Below are 16,709 nucleotides of genomic sequence, written 5' to 3'. Positions count from 1 at the left end.
TAGGCATAATGTAGCTCACAGTGTACTCTGACCCATAAAATGGGAGCAGATCTGAGGACATGCAAATCATAACTACCCTGAGATTTCACTTCATATCATCCCTTTCTGTGCACTGAACATTCTTATTTCCCTGTAGGACTATGCTGCTGTTCTCAGAATGTCTTTTATCTTCAATCCAATTTTGTTTTCAGATAAAATCAAAGTAAGCAAAATCTTTCTTATCTGTTCTGATGGAAGCAAAGTGGAGAACCAGGGCCTTTTTCATTAAAAAGACTCAAATTATAGTAGATGATTACAACTGATTGTGTAAACCCATATTAAACAAGACTGTCTTATTTTTACACCATTGATAATGTGGCAGTTTATAAGTCAACTGCTCTCAAGAGCACAAATTCCACAAATCTAGCTAATTCATAGCATGTCCCTGTGATGTGATGTGTGCTCTTTTATCTCATAATTCCCATAAGGAAATGTCAAAAAAAGTTGTTTTTTTTCTAACCATATATTGATCTATCTAAAATGTGAATTTTAAACAATTGTTTTTTCATGCAAATTTTACCTCTCCCCCTTATCCTTGTCATCTACTCTGCTGCAGTCTGGCTGGGAAAAAAATAACCAAGACATCAAAAAGCCTTGTAGATTCAAACAGCAACTCTTTATTCCCGAACTCTCACCGACACTCTACCCACACTTCCCGTGAAAAACCTGCCTCCATCAGGCTCCCTGCACCAATTCTCTCAGAACCCTGGAGAACTCAATGGGAACTCCAAAAGAGCGGTGCCTGAGGCAGCAGGATACGCCCTATTCCCAGCAGGATCCACCCTAAACCCAGAGCCACCCTAATCCCTGAGCAGGGTCACCTTTCAACCCAAAATGCCATGCATCATTCCTACTTGGCTTTGGCTCTCAGCACTACTCAATATCCACTTTGAAATTTTATTCATCTACTGACTTGTTCTTTTTGTTTTTTTGTTTGTTTGGGTACTTCTTCTTGTTGTTGTTTTGCTGCCCTTACTGGGGTACATCCCAAGTCTTTTTTTTCTTTTCTTTCTTTTTATTTTTCCAGAAAAGATCTCATTAAGTTGCTTAGGGTCCCACTCTGGTGGTCTCAAGCTTAGAACCTTGGTTCTGAGTTCCTGTTCTCCTGATTTTGCTTCTTTCCTGTTTTTCAACATTCAATATACAACAAATGTCATTTTATTTTTTAATAGTTTGTTTAAAGTATACAATATGAAATAAAATCATATTGATATACTGTGTGCATATACAGATACATTAACAACAAATCCCACCATTATCTACAACTATAATGCACTGATTTTAAAAATGTGGGAAGAAAACCAAAAAGTTTCTGCACAGCAAAGGAAAGAATTAAGAATATAAAGAGAGAGCATACAAAATGGGAAAATATCTTTGCTAGCTACTCTACTGGTAAAAGATTAATATCTAGAATATATAAAGAACTCAAAAACTTAAAACCAAAAAAAAAGCCCAATTAAAAAATGGGATAGTTAAATAAGCAAACACTTCTCAAAAAAGCAATACCAATAGCCAACAAATATACAAAAGTGACTTCAACATCCTTAGCAATTAGGGACATGCAAATCATAACTACCCTGAGATTTCATTTCATATCAGTCAGAATGGCAATCATTAATCTGATATTACGACTATGAAAATCGACAACAAATTTAGTAACATAAAACAAAAATGTTTGGTATATTATCTGTGAGTTTAACAGTGAGACCCAATCTACCTCTTCAGTATCCTCAAAGCCACATGGTATTCCAGAACCACACCTTTACGCCTTATCCTTATTACCTTCTCAATATCCACTTTGAAATTTTATTCATCCACTGACTTGTTCTTTTTGTTTTTTGTATGTTTGAGTACTTCTTGTTATTCCTGCTTTGCTGCCCTAGTACTTAAGTACATCCCAAGTCTTTTTTTTTCTTTTTAGACAAGTTCTCATTAGGTTGCTTAGGGTCTCACTAAGGTGCTAGGTCTGGTGGTCTCAAACTTACAGCCTAAGTCCCAAGTTCCTGGGATTATAGGCATGTAACATTCTGCCTGATTCACTGATTTTTTAAAATAATAAACCACTATCTGTTAAGTACTTGCTATTATAAAAACTGGAATTATAAAGGTCTGTAGGTGTTATTCTTAAGAAGTTCATATCTAAGCATGGGTATCAAAATATGTAAATAATTTTTTAAAATGTAGTAAATATTTCATGAAAACATATAAAATTTTGACTATTAAAATAAAGGCAGAAAAGATTAATCACAGGACATACATTGGAGATGGTTTCAGAAAACACTTAAAATAGAATCATTCACAATGCTACCTTTAAAAATCTTTATTTTCTCTTCTGGATTGTCTTACCCTAATTCCTCTGCTGGACAACTTCCAGCTATTCTTCAAGATCCAAGGTGAAAGTTCATTTACTTTGAATAATTTCCCTACATCAAGCCATATTTAAGTTCTGATTTCTCTGTTTTTCAGTTTTATATCATGGCATAAAGCATCATCTCAATATGCAAAATAAGATTTACAAAGTTACCTACAAGAATAAGAGTTAATGTTATCCTTTGTCTGTTGACAGGCAACTGGACTCGTTCCCTAACATCGCTACAATGAATTACGCTGCTGTGAAGAATGATGTGCCTATATCAGTATGGTGTGCTAACTTTACTTCTTTGGGCTAAATACTAAGGAGTTGAATAGTTGAGTCATAGTGGTTCCATACCTAAATACTGATTTCCAGAGTGGTTTTACTAATTTTCAATCCCACCAATAATGTATGAGTGTGCATTCCCCTATCCACACCTCACCAGCATTTGTTATGATTTGTATTCTTGATGATTACCACTTAACTGGAGTAGGATAAAAACTCAGTCTAGTTTTGATTTGCATTTCCCTGATTACTAAGAATGTTAAACATTTTTTTTTATATATTTGTTGGCCATTTGCATTTCTTATTTTGAGAAACATCTGTTTAGTTAATTTGTCCATTTGTTTAGCAAGCTATTAGTCTTTTTGGTGTTAAGTTTTTTGAGATATTTAAGTATTCTGAATATTAATTCCCTCTCAGAAGAGTGCCTGGAAAAGATTTTCTCTCATTCTATAAACTCTTTCTTCATATTCTTATTTTTAAAAATTTTGGGGGGGGATTTGTATAAGCCTCTTAATTTGAAGCCATCCCATTTATTGATTCTTGTTTTTATTTCTTGAGCTTTAGGAGTCTTACTAAGGAAATTGTTGCCTGTGCCAATATGTTGGAATGTTGACCCTGGTTTTTTCTAGCAGTGATAGTTACGATGAATGGATAAAGAAAATGGGCTATATATACAGTAGAGTTTTACTGAGCCATAAAGAACAATGAAATTGTGACATTCACTGGTAAATGGATGAAACATTATACTGGGTGAAATAAGCCAGACTCAGAAAGTCTAGGGTCAAATGTTTTCTCTTGTATGCATAAATTAGAGAGAAATAAGGAATTTAAAAAGAGGAAGATGATCTCATAAAAATAGTAGGGATAACATGGAGTAGAGGAAGGGGATTGAGTAGGAGAAAGGAGTGGTGGAAAAGGGCAGGAGCTGCAGAAAGAAATTGACAAAATTATGTAAAGGGCATTTACGAATATATCACAATGAATTCTACTCTTTATGTATATCTATACCCCAGCAATGAAAAAACAACAAATAAATCAAGAAAAATAGAGTAGATGAAAGGGGTTAAAGGAGGGAGGAAGGGAGGAAAAATAAAAGTACTAGAGATTGGAATGGAGCACATTATATTATATGTATGTAAGAATATGTAAAGAAAATGAACCCCACTATTATGTGTAACTATAATGCACTAAAAATTAAAAATAATAATTGTTACCTATGTATAGTAAGGATAAGAAAAGAGACAGTTTAGAACTGTCCAATTCTTCATTGTTGAAGAAGTAAATGGAAGCATGACTTTGGGGTGACATTTCATGGATGCTCAGGACTTCAGCTTACGCATTTGCTACATGATATTAAGTGTCTAGCAGTAATGGGCTCAGCCTCTGCTTTGAGAAGAATAGTGATGGTCTATGTTGACAGGGGACAGAATCACATATATAAATGTTATGACTGTTAATAAATTTCTCAACTGATTCAAAATGCTACATTTTCATTAGTAGAAATATAAATATATGAGTATATTTTGTTGAATTGTAAAGACTGACTTAGTTTTTCAATTTACCTAAAATGACATTTGAAGGTAATGAGGATTTGATAAATACATTATCTTCCCTCTTTTCTATTTTATTCTTTAAGTGAAAAGAATAAAAATAAAAAGCAATAGAAAAGCAATGTTCAATTGACAAGAATTTTTTTTTGGAAACAGGTCTTCAGGCATATTAGTGACAAAGAGTAGTGTTTTGAAAAAGTGTTTTCTGAGCTTTAAAGTCAGATGGATCTGAATTTAAACTCACACTCAGCCAACTTGCCCTTGGTGTATCATTAGGCGAATTTTCTGAGTACCGTATTGTCAAATTTATTAGGAGGATGAAAATTGTCTAACTTGTAGGATTAATGTGACTATTAAGTGATGTCTCCATGACAAGAGCTTAGCTCAGGGCTTAGCATACACAAAGAAATTAACAAATGACAGCCCTGGATGAGTCATGCTAGTCATGGTTCTCTAGAGAACCATAACCTATAGGAAGGAGTGCCGTAACCCCGGATTTATGATAAGGTTGCATGATTATAAACTTATTTTAAATTGAAATATTATAAGTTGAAAGTGCATTTAATACACCTAGCCTACTGAATATCCTCTGAGCAACATAGCACAATGTAGAGTATTGGTGGTTCACCCTGGTGATCCTGTGGCTGACTGGGAGCTGAGGCTTGCTGTGACTGCCCAGCATCATGACAGACTATCATATCACATATTAATAGTCCAGGAAAAGTTCAAAGCTCAGAATTCAAAGTACAGTTTCTATTGAAACTGTATTGTTTTTGCATCATTGTGAAGTTAAAAAGATAATTCAATTCATCATAAATCAAAGACTGTGTGTGTGTGTGTGTATGTGTGTGTGTGTGTTTGTGTTACAAGGAATTGGTTCACAACTATGGAGGCTAAGAAATCCCAAGTCTGCAGTTGGCAAGCTGGAGATGCAAGAGAGTCAACGGTATAAGCTCAGTGTGACTCTGAAGACCTGAGAAACAGGAAAGTCAGTGTTGTAAATTTCAGTCTGAGAGTAGGAAAAAAAAAACCCATGTGCCAGATCAATCAATAAAACCACCACATTTCTCTCCTATTTAATCTATTTGTTCTATTAAACTCTTAAAAGGTGGACATCTGCATTAGGAAGGCAATGGCCTTTACTTAGTCTATTGATTTAAACGTTAGTCTCATTGAAAACACTTTCATAGATGCACTCAGAAAAATATTTGACTAATTCTGGTCACTTCTGGCCCAATCATGCTGACTCTTACTATTAACCATCACATCCAGTATTGTATATAACAAAGTATTTTAATTTAATTTAATACAAAATACTTTGTACATTAATTTATAATTATGTGATATTGAAGCAAATTTGGCTAAGTATCTTTTTCCCGTGATAGTTCTCACAATCATTTTGAATTCTTGAAATCATAGTTCCATAAAAATGATAGATATTGCATGCTAAGTGAAATAAGCCAATTCCAAAAAAAAACAAAGGTTGAGTGTTTTCTGATGTTTGGAAGCTAACCCACAATAAGGAGGAGAAAGAGAAGACAGAAGTTCCTTGGATTAGACAAAGCGGAATGAAGAGAATGGAAGGAGATAGGAAAAGTAAAGACAGTGGAATAAATCTGACACAACTTTCCTATGTATATGTATGAATTTACCACAGTGAATCTCACCATGGTGTACATCCATAAGACTTGGATTCTAACTAGAATAAGATGTATTCCATGTTTGTATCAATATATCAAAATAGATTATACTATCATGTGTAACTAAAAAAAGAAGAATTTAAAACATAAATATAAAATTAAAAATGGTAATTATTGAAATTAACATTGGAATTGCACAGTTTATGTCAATTCAACTAGTATAAGGGCTTCAGCTACAATTAACAAATTATAAGACAATACATCATCTGTAACAATTAAAGAAATGCAACCAAAGCTACTCTAAGATTTTTATCTTACTCTAGTCAGAATGACAATTATCAAAAATACAAGCAATAGTAAGTGTTGGCAAGGATGTGGGGAAAATGATATACTCATATTTTTGTAGGGACTACAAATTAATGCAACCAACCAGGAAAGCAGTATGGAGATTTCTCAGAAAACTTGGAATGGATTCACCATTTAACCCAGCTATCCCGCTCCCTGTTTTATACCCAAAGGAATTAAAATCAGCATAGTATAGTGAAGCAGCCACATCAATGTTTATAGCAGTTCAATTCACAACAGTGAAACTATGGAACCAACCTATATGCCCTTCCAAGGATGAATGGATAAAGAAAATGCAGTACACATACACAAAAGAATATTACTCAGCCTTAAAGAAGAATAAAATTATGGCATTTGCAGGTAAATGGATGGAACTAGAGAATACCATGCTAAGTGAAATAAGTCTGTCCCCCAAAACCAAAAGTTGAATGTTTTCTCTGATAAACAGGTGCTGATATATAGTGGGGCAAAGGGATAGGGAAGAATGAAGGAATTTTTTTGTGTGTAGAGGGGAGTAAGGGGAAGGGTAGGGTTGTGGGGATGGGAAGGAAATTAGAAAAAGACAGACATTATTACCCTATATACATGTATGATTACACTACTAGAGTGACTCTGAACCAAATATAGCCTGAGGAATGAGAAGGTGTGCTCCATTTGTGTACAATATGTTAAAATGCATTCTACTGTAAAATTAATTAATTAATTAATTTTTAAAAATATAGGACAATGCAAAGCCAGAAAAAAAAAGAAGTCATAAAATGACCCAGCCCCTAATTTGCCCAAATTCTCAGGAAACATCAGAAATATCAATGCTCCTGCTAGTAAATGCTACAAAAAATTAAGAATTTGTAAAAGTAATTTGACAGAAGCAAAAACACAAGAGGAAAGGGTACATTAGATTGAATGGGATTTATAGTAGACAAGCAAGTAAGAGCCTTATTAAAAGTGTAACTGTAGTTTGCACAGAATGAAGTAAAGCTACCACCAGGAAATGGTGGTGATCAGCCAAGATTAATAGAGCTTTCAATATGAGTTGAGTGCTTTGCCTGGTCTTTTACGTTCTCACCTCATTTAATTCTCATAGAAATAATTTGTTATTATCACTCATTTGTGGCTTCAAAAAAATGAGACTGAGAGCTTAGGCAGTATTCTCAGTGTTACCTATGTGGTCTTGCTAGCATTCATCCCTGAGTTTGTCCCACTCCCAAACCCTCTTCTGCCCTCATGTCTCTCACAATAGACGATGTGTACCCTCGACACCAGGGTGTGCTTTCCATGGATAATTCCCATTAACGTCATTTGCTAAAATTGAGAAAATAACCCTTGTTCCTTAAATTATTGGAAAGCTCCTAACAAAAAACACATTTACAAAATCTTCTCTTGCCACTCACATCAAGCTATAAGATCTCTCAAAGGAAATCACCAGGAAGAACACTTTTTATATTAATTAATCTCAAAGGAATCATTCCTATGAGATGCTTTTCATGCACACTATGACATTGATTATTTCCCTCTAATATTTGGGTCCCCATCTGTGAGCTGTGTTATGAGGCAAAGTGGATTAATAAGACTGGGATTGATTTAAGTAATACAAGGGAGCTTGTTAAAGTGTTTATGTCTTGGATTCTCTCCGTAATTGTAATTCCCAAGAAAAGTTAATTATGAATGAGACACACACAGATGTGATCATACAGCTTCTTTCACACACACATGCTCATGGACAGTTTTATCCACATCAGTTTCTTCATTGTGTTCATGATGAGGCTAATGCTTCCTAAGCCACTGCATTCAACACCTTCTTCTAACACTGCCCCTCTAAAGAGAGTTAGCAATAAAAGTGACACTTGCCACTCACACTGTATTTAGATACCTTTGACTGGAAATAACAGAACAGTGAAAGTTATTCATGTTGAGGCTTCACATGGCTACATATCCTGAATATAGACTCCTTTCCCTTCCAAGACACAGCAATCAAATTTGTCAATCATATTTCAGTGGTCAGAAATAGCTTTGCCCAGGACATAGTGAAAAGCATATTTAAATCAGGCACTTAAACTGAGCAGCACATCCAGGGTAAGCAAATTGAGACTCAGAGTGAATTTCATGAAGGAATGAATAGGTTCAATTTATCAACCAGAATGATCCTCAGGTTTGAAATTTAACCAGATACTTGCCGATTCTATCAACACATGATAAGACATATTATATCTCATATCAACACTTCCCCCATTATGAAATCCCAAAGTTTTATTTAATTTACATTTATAGCTATTTTCAGGGCACTAATGGGTACTTACTGTAAATACAAATAAAAATGCACACATGTACATAAATACACATACAACAAAATCAATAGAGATAACAATAATTTACAACAAATAGATTTTATAACAAGTAGAATAGAATTTACTGCTTTAAATAAAATATTTTAAAAAATCCTTTGGGGCCATGATAAAAGAATTGACTGTATCTAAACAGAGCAGTAAATGCTTATATCCTTTTAGATGTAAGTAGATAAAAACCAATGAAACCTTAAATGTCATGTAAGGGAATTATTTTCTTTGTGATGAAACAACCGGACACAGAAGAGTCAAACAACATACAGAAAATATCATAGAACAAGTGACAAGAGAGAACAAAGTGAAGTACTGTGCTATCCAAGGAATGGATTAGTATCTATTCAGGATTTACATCTTCTGTTGATCTTCTGTGCTTTCGAATAAGGTGTGTGCCTCCATATATCTTCTGCCATTCATTCCATCTTCATTTTCTCCACAGTGGTCAGCACAAGAGCCTGAGCACAGCTGAAACTAGCTGAAAACAGTATAACTGTAAATACTGCTGAGTTCAATATCCCCTTGTAATTGACATCTTCATGTAGGTGGCCCTTGGCCTTCTCCAGTTTCCTTATGTTCAGAGCTATGCCTAACCACTTGGAAGCCAATGGTGAATAGAAATGAAGAGAAATATCTAGACTATGTCTACAAAAAAACCTGCATAAACACATCATCACTATTTATAAATTTTTTATTCTTTTTTTTTTAGTTTTTTTCACACCTTTATTTTATTTATTTATTTTTATGTGGTGCTTAGGATCAAACCCAGGGCCTCACAAATTTTTAATTCTTGATTATTAAACAGAAACTTTGAACTAAAAGGAACCTCAGAGATTACTAATGTAAGTACCATTCTTGGGTCGATGGCTTTGCTGAAAATTTTAAATGCATTCTCTTTAAAATTTAATTATTCAGCATGGAAAAATGATACATTTTTACATTTAAAAAGTCATTCTTTTTAAAGAGAGATTATAACAAGCATAAGAAGGAGGGCTTAAATGTTGGTTAAATATATCTTGAGCTATAGAATCAAGTTCAAGACTCTCAAATATAAATATTTTATTGTTAAATTTAGTATCAAGTAGCTGGTTTCAAAAAATCAATATAACCTATTAGATCAAATTAATTCTGCTAACTAGAATTTGATTGGTTCTATACTTGTTTTTGATATTAGTTCCTCTTTTGTTTTCTTACTATAGAAAGGTTAAAAGCTAAGGTTTATATCTAGCTTTATGTTTGAGATAACATAACATATAAGAAAATCTAGGTTTCTTTTGTATTGGTTCTTTTTGGTTATATATAACATTAGGATTCATTTTGACATAATTATAAAAGAATGGAATATAATTTGCTCCAATTCAGTTCCTAGTACTACCCTCTTTCCACCCCTCCCTCATCCCTTGTTTGCTTTCCCTCTACTCCATTGATCTTTCTGCTATTTACTTTTAGTTTCGGTTGTTGTTGTTTTGTTGTTTAGTGTCTGGTGGCTATCCATGATGGTGAGGTTCACTGTGGTATATTCATATGTGTACATAGGTACATAGTAAAATTAAGTCAGATTCATTCTATTACTTTTCCCTTATGCATCCCTTTTCATCTAGCTTTTCATATAGCCCATCAGTTTTTCTTCCTGTTTAATAGAATTCCTTCCTACTTTTCCCTTTCTCTCTCACTCTATCTCTTTATTTCAGACTAGCTTCCACATATCAGAGAAAACATTCAACCTTTGATTTTCTGAGTTTGGTGTGTTTCGTTTAGCATGAGAGTCTCCATTTTAGTCCATTTACCAGAAAATGCCATAATTCATTCTTCTTTATGGCTGAGTAATACACCATTGTGTGTGTGTATGTGTGTGTGTGTGTGTGTGTGTGTGTGTATCAGAGTTGAAGTGTCAGAAGTTTAGATCTATCACCTTAACCCTGAGTATATACCCAAGAAAATTAAGGACATATTCTATTTGTACACAAAAATATTTACACACCAATTTTATGGCAACATTATTAATAGCCAAAGATGAAATAAATTGATATGTCCACAATTAATAAATAATAAACAAATGCAGTATATCTATACATGGAATATCATTCCCTCCTAAAAGAGGGAATGAAGAACTGATAGATGCTATAAAATGGGTGAATGTTTAAAATGTTATGCTAATAGAAAGAAATCAGATACAAAAAGCCACATTTTATCCATTTCTATAAACTATCCTGAAAAGACAAGTCCATAAAGACATAAGATATTAGTGAGTTCCTAAAGGTAGGACAGAAATGGAACAACTGTAAATGGGCACAAGGAATCATTTTGAAATGATAAAAATGTTCTAAAATTGTGATATGTCAATACTGTAGTACTCTGAATGTATATGGAAATTATTTAATTTCTACACTTTAAAAGCATGAATTTTCTGTATGAATTATATGTCAATAGGACTATCATTAAAAATACCAACAGTCTAGGTCTCTTCAAGACATCATCCCAGACTTTTTGATACTTTTTTAAAAGATGAAGCAGTGGCAGTTTTCACATGGCAGAAAGATTGACATTAAAAAAATGACTTGTTCACACAGTATTTCATTTGAAATCCAAAAAAAATCCATGAGATATATTATCTTTTAAACTTATAGATAAAGAACATTGATGATCCCTAAACAATTCACACAATTTGCACACTCTTATACATCACTAATCACATTGTCAGGATTTGAACCCAGATCTTATGATTGATAATCTCTTGCACTGGCTGTCAGGTAGCAATCATTGGTTTGGACAGCTAAAAAGATGAAAATTATGAAGAGTTTATAAAAAGTATCAGGCATAAAAAATTGAAGAACTATCTATGCTTTTCAGGCAAAATTAATCCAGTTTAGGTAAGATGAATGTTATGAGAACCAAAACAAGTATACTGATTTTCTGGCTCAACTGGTTCCAGCTTTTGCCATTGTAAGCTCTTTTATTTGATTCCCGTGCAAACTTGACACATTCCCACCATTTTAATACTTTTTTTTTTTTTTGCTTTCTGACACTTCAAAATTTTCCAAACATTTTCTATCTCCCATGCCTACACTTAGCATTAGCCATTTCTTCAAGGAACTCTGGTTATATTTATTGAAGAACTTTATTAGAAACCCAGGACATCTGTGGAAGCCGGGTATGTTCACTGCTACCTGGGAGTCATTGCTTCTGGTTCTCTGGTTCCCTCAGCTGAATGAAGTGGGAGATGAGTGTGTATCTGCAGATCTGTCTTCATGAACATTTCGAATTACATCTCTCCAGTTTATATGTGTCTGCATTGATCTAAGCATCAATTCATAGTGACATTTCCTATTCTTATGCAGCACCACATACTTCACTAGAAAGCCCCCATCAATCATCTGTAAACTTCCACTTTATGAAACCTGCTTGCTATTATCTACTGAGCAATATTTGTTCTTTCCTGTCAACCTGTACCTTTATGAGAAATATCTTTATCAACTGTAATAAATTATGCAATTCATTTTGTCTCTAATCCTGCATCTCTGCTTATTTCCTAAGTTCCTTAGGTCAACATCTTTCACTCCCAAGTCCTTCACTGAGATGATGCCATAAGTGTCTTGAAAACTACAGAGACCTATACAGAGCAACTTTCACTAATAATTACACATAACTAACTATTGCTCCAAGCCTTCAGTAAACAACAAGGATTGAAATCATGGTTTTAAACATTTTAGTTATCAATTTCAGATAGGAAGTTGTTATCATGAAGACCTGCTAGAACTGTATCTATGAGGCTTTAATTTTTAATCCCTTATGTTATAACTACTACTTTTTCAACAGAGAGATTATTATACACAAGGGAGCTAATGACAGTTTCATATGAAAGATGAAAAAAAAAAAAACAAGATTTAACTGCTCTTACATCCCAACAGCTCATCCCTGATGAGAGGAAATCCTGAGAGAGCTTCCACCTCTATATTTTTATAACATCTATTATGGATCAGAACTCTAGACAAAACATGAAATCATTTTGGTGAGTATCTTGGGTAGCATTTTGAGGAAGCTACAAGGAGGAATTGTGGCATTTAATTTATAATATGTAAGTGAGCTCCTTGTATATTGAAATCTGCACTTTAATTCCCTAAGGAAAACCCAGTTGGGAGTCTCTATGTTGAACTGCCACCACCAAAATCATTAAGAGTTAGTTCCCTCAGAGGCATTTGGTCTAAAGCTAATGTATAACCTGGATTCCTGTTTCCAAGTAGAGAAAGACTGACTATTTGAATTCCAATTATTCTAGACCCTTTTACTCTCAGAAGGTAAGAGGACTTTCATGAAGTTGAGCCCCCTTACATTATAACAGGGATTTCCTGCATCTACCTGAAAATGATTGTTCATCCTTTCTGCAAACAATATGAAGGCAGAAAATTATCTTTTTCATAATTCAACTCATACAGCTTCCAGGTATGGTTAATGGTTAGATATATAAAGATGAAACATATCTCTATGGCTATAGAACTTCCATTTGAGGCATCATACAATAAATCCTATTTGTTGTTACTGTCATGTAGATACTAGGTTTGAATTATTTTAATCTAAATATTCAATATTCCTGAATAATTGCAATCTATAAACCACCACCATATAATACCCTCCCAGAATTAATCACAATTCACCAGATACAGTTTCTCTTGGGTATCATTTTGGATACTCTCTTCCTTATAAAGAAATTACTGGTATTTATAGGTATTTTTTCTCTGGATCCATGGACTTGGTATGAGGAACTGTCAGACCATTGCTTCCCTACTTTGAATGTTGCTCAGAGCTCCCTCATTTCTACTTATATTTCTACATTCAGGTTCACTTAAAAAGCCTTCACTGACCCCATTCTAAGCCAACACCATAATAACCATGTTCCTACATGACCCACACAGTCATGTTCAGCACAGTAGTTAGTCGGCCCTTCCTGTCCCCTTCAAGATGGTGTCATTCTGAAAATCAGGAATTCTATACATTTGTATCCACATGCTGAATGCCCACAGCAAACGTTTGGTTTATCCCTGTCAAATTTGTTTTAATATTAGGATCTTATCTAAGGATTATCATTAAATTTAAGGTTATAAAGATATAGTCTTATGCTTTTTTTCTAATATTGTAATAGTGTTAGCTCTTACATTTAGTTCTATGACACATTTTGAATTATTTTTTTTGCTAATTGTGTGAAAAAAGACCCAAGTTAATTATTTTATGTGTACCCATGAAATTGAGCTAGTGTCATTTGTTGAAAAAAAATATTTTACCTATATGTAAGTGAGCTCGTCGTATATTGAAATTCACATTTTAATTCCCTAAGGAAAAGACAGCTCCAGAGTCTCTATGTTGAACTGCCATCACCAAAATCATTAAGAGCTAGTTCCTTTAGAGGCCTTTTGTCCAAAGCTAATGTATAACCTGGATTCATATTTGATTGTCATGAATCCTTATGACTATTTAATTCTTCATAGATGTGAGTTTGTATCTGTATTGTCAATTCTGCTTCATTTCTCTATATATCTGTACTTATGACAATGCCACACTAACTTCATCACAGTTATATTGTAGTAAGTTCTCAAGTGAGAAATGGGATGACTCCAAGTTTGTTCTTCTCCTCTTTCAAGTTTATTTTGATTATTCTGTGTCACTTGCATTATCCTTGGAATTTTATGACCAGTGTGTAAAGGTTCGTCATAATAAAGCTGAGATTTTGATAGGGATTGCACTAAACTTATAGATCAATTTGGGAAGTACTGCTATTTTGACAAAATTGAATATTATTGATTCACTAATAGGGTATGTTTTTCCATTTATGTAGCTCTTTCATTCTGTTTATCCATGTTTTGTAAATATAAGTTTAATGTCTTGTGTTGCCTTTAATTTATTGTCAAAAATTTTATTTTTTTCATGCCATTTCAAGTGGATTATTTTATTGTTCACTGCAAACATAAGGATATACATAAGAATTTTTCTGTAGACCTTGTATTCTGCCATGTTGATGAACTTTTAAATTTTCATCTAATAGTTCCTTTCTATTGGTTCCTTGGGATTTTTCTATGGACAAGATTACAACATTTTATAAGTAGGAATAGTTTTACTTCCTACTTTCAAATCTGAATTTCCTTTACTTTTATTTTCTTTCCTGATTTTACTATCTAGAGCTTCTAGTATAATGTTGAATAAAAGTGCAGGGTGTGGACATCTTGACATGTTCATTACTTCTGGGGCAAAGTCTTTCAGTCTTTCCCTTTTCAGTGTCATATTAGCCATGTATTTTTATAGATGCTTTTTTTATTTTCACAAAACATTTACCTCTTCCTCTTCTTCATAGGAATCTACATGTTCATTAGAATTAATGCCTGAAGAGTTACTGGAACAAAGTTCCCAGGACAGTTGTTGAGATTATCAGGGACTAATCACCACTATTTTATCAGAGAATGCAAATGAGGAAAATTCTGATATTTGTTAACATGTCTCATGTTTTGGGAATCTAAAGGTTTTTAACTACAAACACAGTTGAGCAGTTGGCAAAAAAAGAAAAAAAAAATGGCCACAACTGGATGAAAAGGTTTGAATTATGGTTCACACTTGAGTGTGGGATGAGATGATAAATATATATATTAAATTTGTTTCACTTCCTCCATAGAATTCCAAGAAGAAAATGACACAAGGAAACCATTCCAGCACAGTGACAGAATTTATCCTGGCTGGATTAACCAACAAACCAGAGCTCCAGCTGTCCCTCTCCCTCTTCTTCATAGGAATCTACATGTTCACTGTGGTAGGGAACCTGGGCATGATCATGCTGATTGGGCTCAGCTCTCACCTGCATACACCTATGTACTATTTCCTCAGCTGTCTGTCTTTCATTGACCTCTGCCAATCCACTATCATTACCCCCAAAATGCTGGTAAACTTTGTGGTGGAGAAGAACATCATTTCCTACCCTGAATGCATGACTCAGCTCTATTTCTTCCTAGTTTTTGTTATATCAGAATGCCACATGTTGGCTGTAATGGCATATGACCGCTATGTTGCCATCTGTAACCCTTTGCTTTACAATGTAACCATGTCTTCTCAAGTCTGTTTCTGGTTGATAGTTGGAGTGTATAGCATGGGCTTGATTGGTGCCACAGTTCACACAGTCTGCATGCTAAGAGTACTATTCTGTAAGGTTGATAAAATAAACCATTACTTCTGTGATCTTTTCCCACTATTAGAGCTATCTTGCTCCAGTACTTTTGTCAATGAGGTAGTAGTTCTGTGTTTCAGTGCATTTAATATCCTTGTCCCAATCCTGACCATCCTCAGCTCCTACATCTTCATCATAGCCAGCATCCTGCACATTCGCTCCACTGAAGGCAGAGCCAAAGCCTTCAGCACCTGCAGCTCCCATGTCTCAGCTGTTGCTCTCTTCTTTGGATCTGCTGCATTCATGTACCTGCAGCCATCATCAGCTAGCTCAATGGACCAAGGAAAAGTGTCTTCTGTGTTTTATACCATTATTGTGCCCATGCTGAACCCTGTAATCTATAGCTTGAGGAATAAGGATGTGAAACTTGCCCTAAATAAGTTACTTGAAAAAAGAAGTATCCCCTGAAAAAGAGTATTTTACTTTAGCAAAAAGTTACAGTTCCTGGAGGTTTATAAGGAAGCAGTCCAGATATAGCAACGTATATCTACAAGTCATTAGATTACTACTCCTACTTGATTTCTTGAAAGAAAGTGTCAAATGTAAGACTGGACTTTATTACTTTATTTATTTTTTTTACTGTTCCGGATGCCCCATTATCCATCTATGTAGACTAACCTGTATCACATCTGAACACATTTATAAAGCTTCAAAGTACTGAGTAGGGTTGATAATGCCTTTCTTGTATGAAACATAGCTCATTTTAGGCATAAATTATTTATATTTGTTTGGAGAATAAATATATTTGGTCAGTATCCTTGATATTCTCATTACATTGTGTATATATATATATATATATATATATATATATATATATATATATAAAATTTTAAACTAACCATATAGGCTAACATTTCTGAAAGTGTCATCTCTAAACTAAATACTTTCAATAATTTATAATATACAAAGTATTATGCAAATTCTTAGTAAGTTTGTAGAACTCTACTAGAAAATAGACAT

At 34.0% G+C, this 16,709-nt stretch overlaps 1 protein-coding gene across 1 annotated transcript; it reads left to right on the top strand.

Annotated features, from left to right (window-relative positions):
* The first annotated feature begins 15,209 nt into the window (after positions 1-15,209).
* On the top strand, positions 15,210-16,157 carry LOC113192525 (olfactory receptor 8G50-like). The gene has a single exon (XM_026402683.1). The coding sequence runs from the start codon at positions 15,219-15,221 to the stop codon at positions 16,155-16,157; it is 939 nt and encodes a 312-aa protein (XP_026258468.1). The 5' UTR covers positions 15,210-15,218.
* The last annotated feature ends 552 nt before the right edge of the window (positions 16,158-16,709 follow it).

Source organism: Urocitellus parryii, chromosome 4, assembly GCF_045843805.1.
Source record: "Urocitellus parryii isolate mUroPar1 chromosome 4, mUroPar1.hap1, whole genome shotgun sequence".
Classification (NCBI taxonomy): Eukaryota; Metazoa; Chordata; class Mammalia; order Rodentia; family Sciuridae; genus Urocitellus; species Urocitellus parryii.
The sequence above is the reverse complement of the archived record's forward strand: the minus strand, read 5'-3'. Positions and strand labels throughout refer to the sequence as shown.

What these genes read in the sequence shown, in the direction of transcription:
- LOC113192525 (XM_026402683.1), top strand. Translation starts at nt 15,219, where the DNA reads ATGACACAAGGAAACCATTCCAGCACAGTGACAGAATTTATCCTGGCT.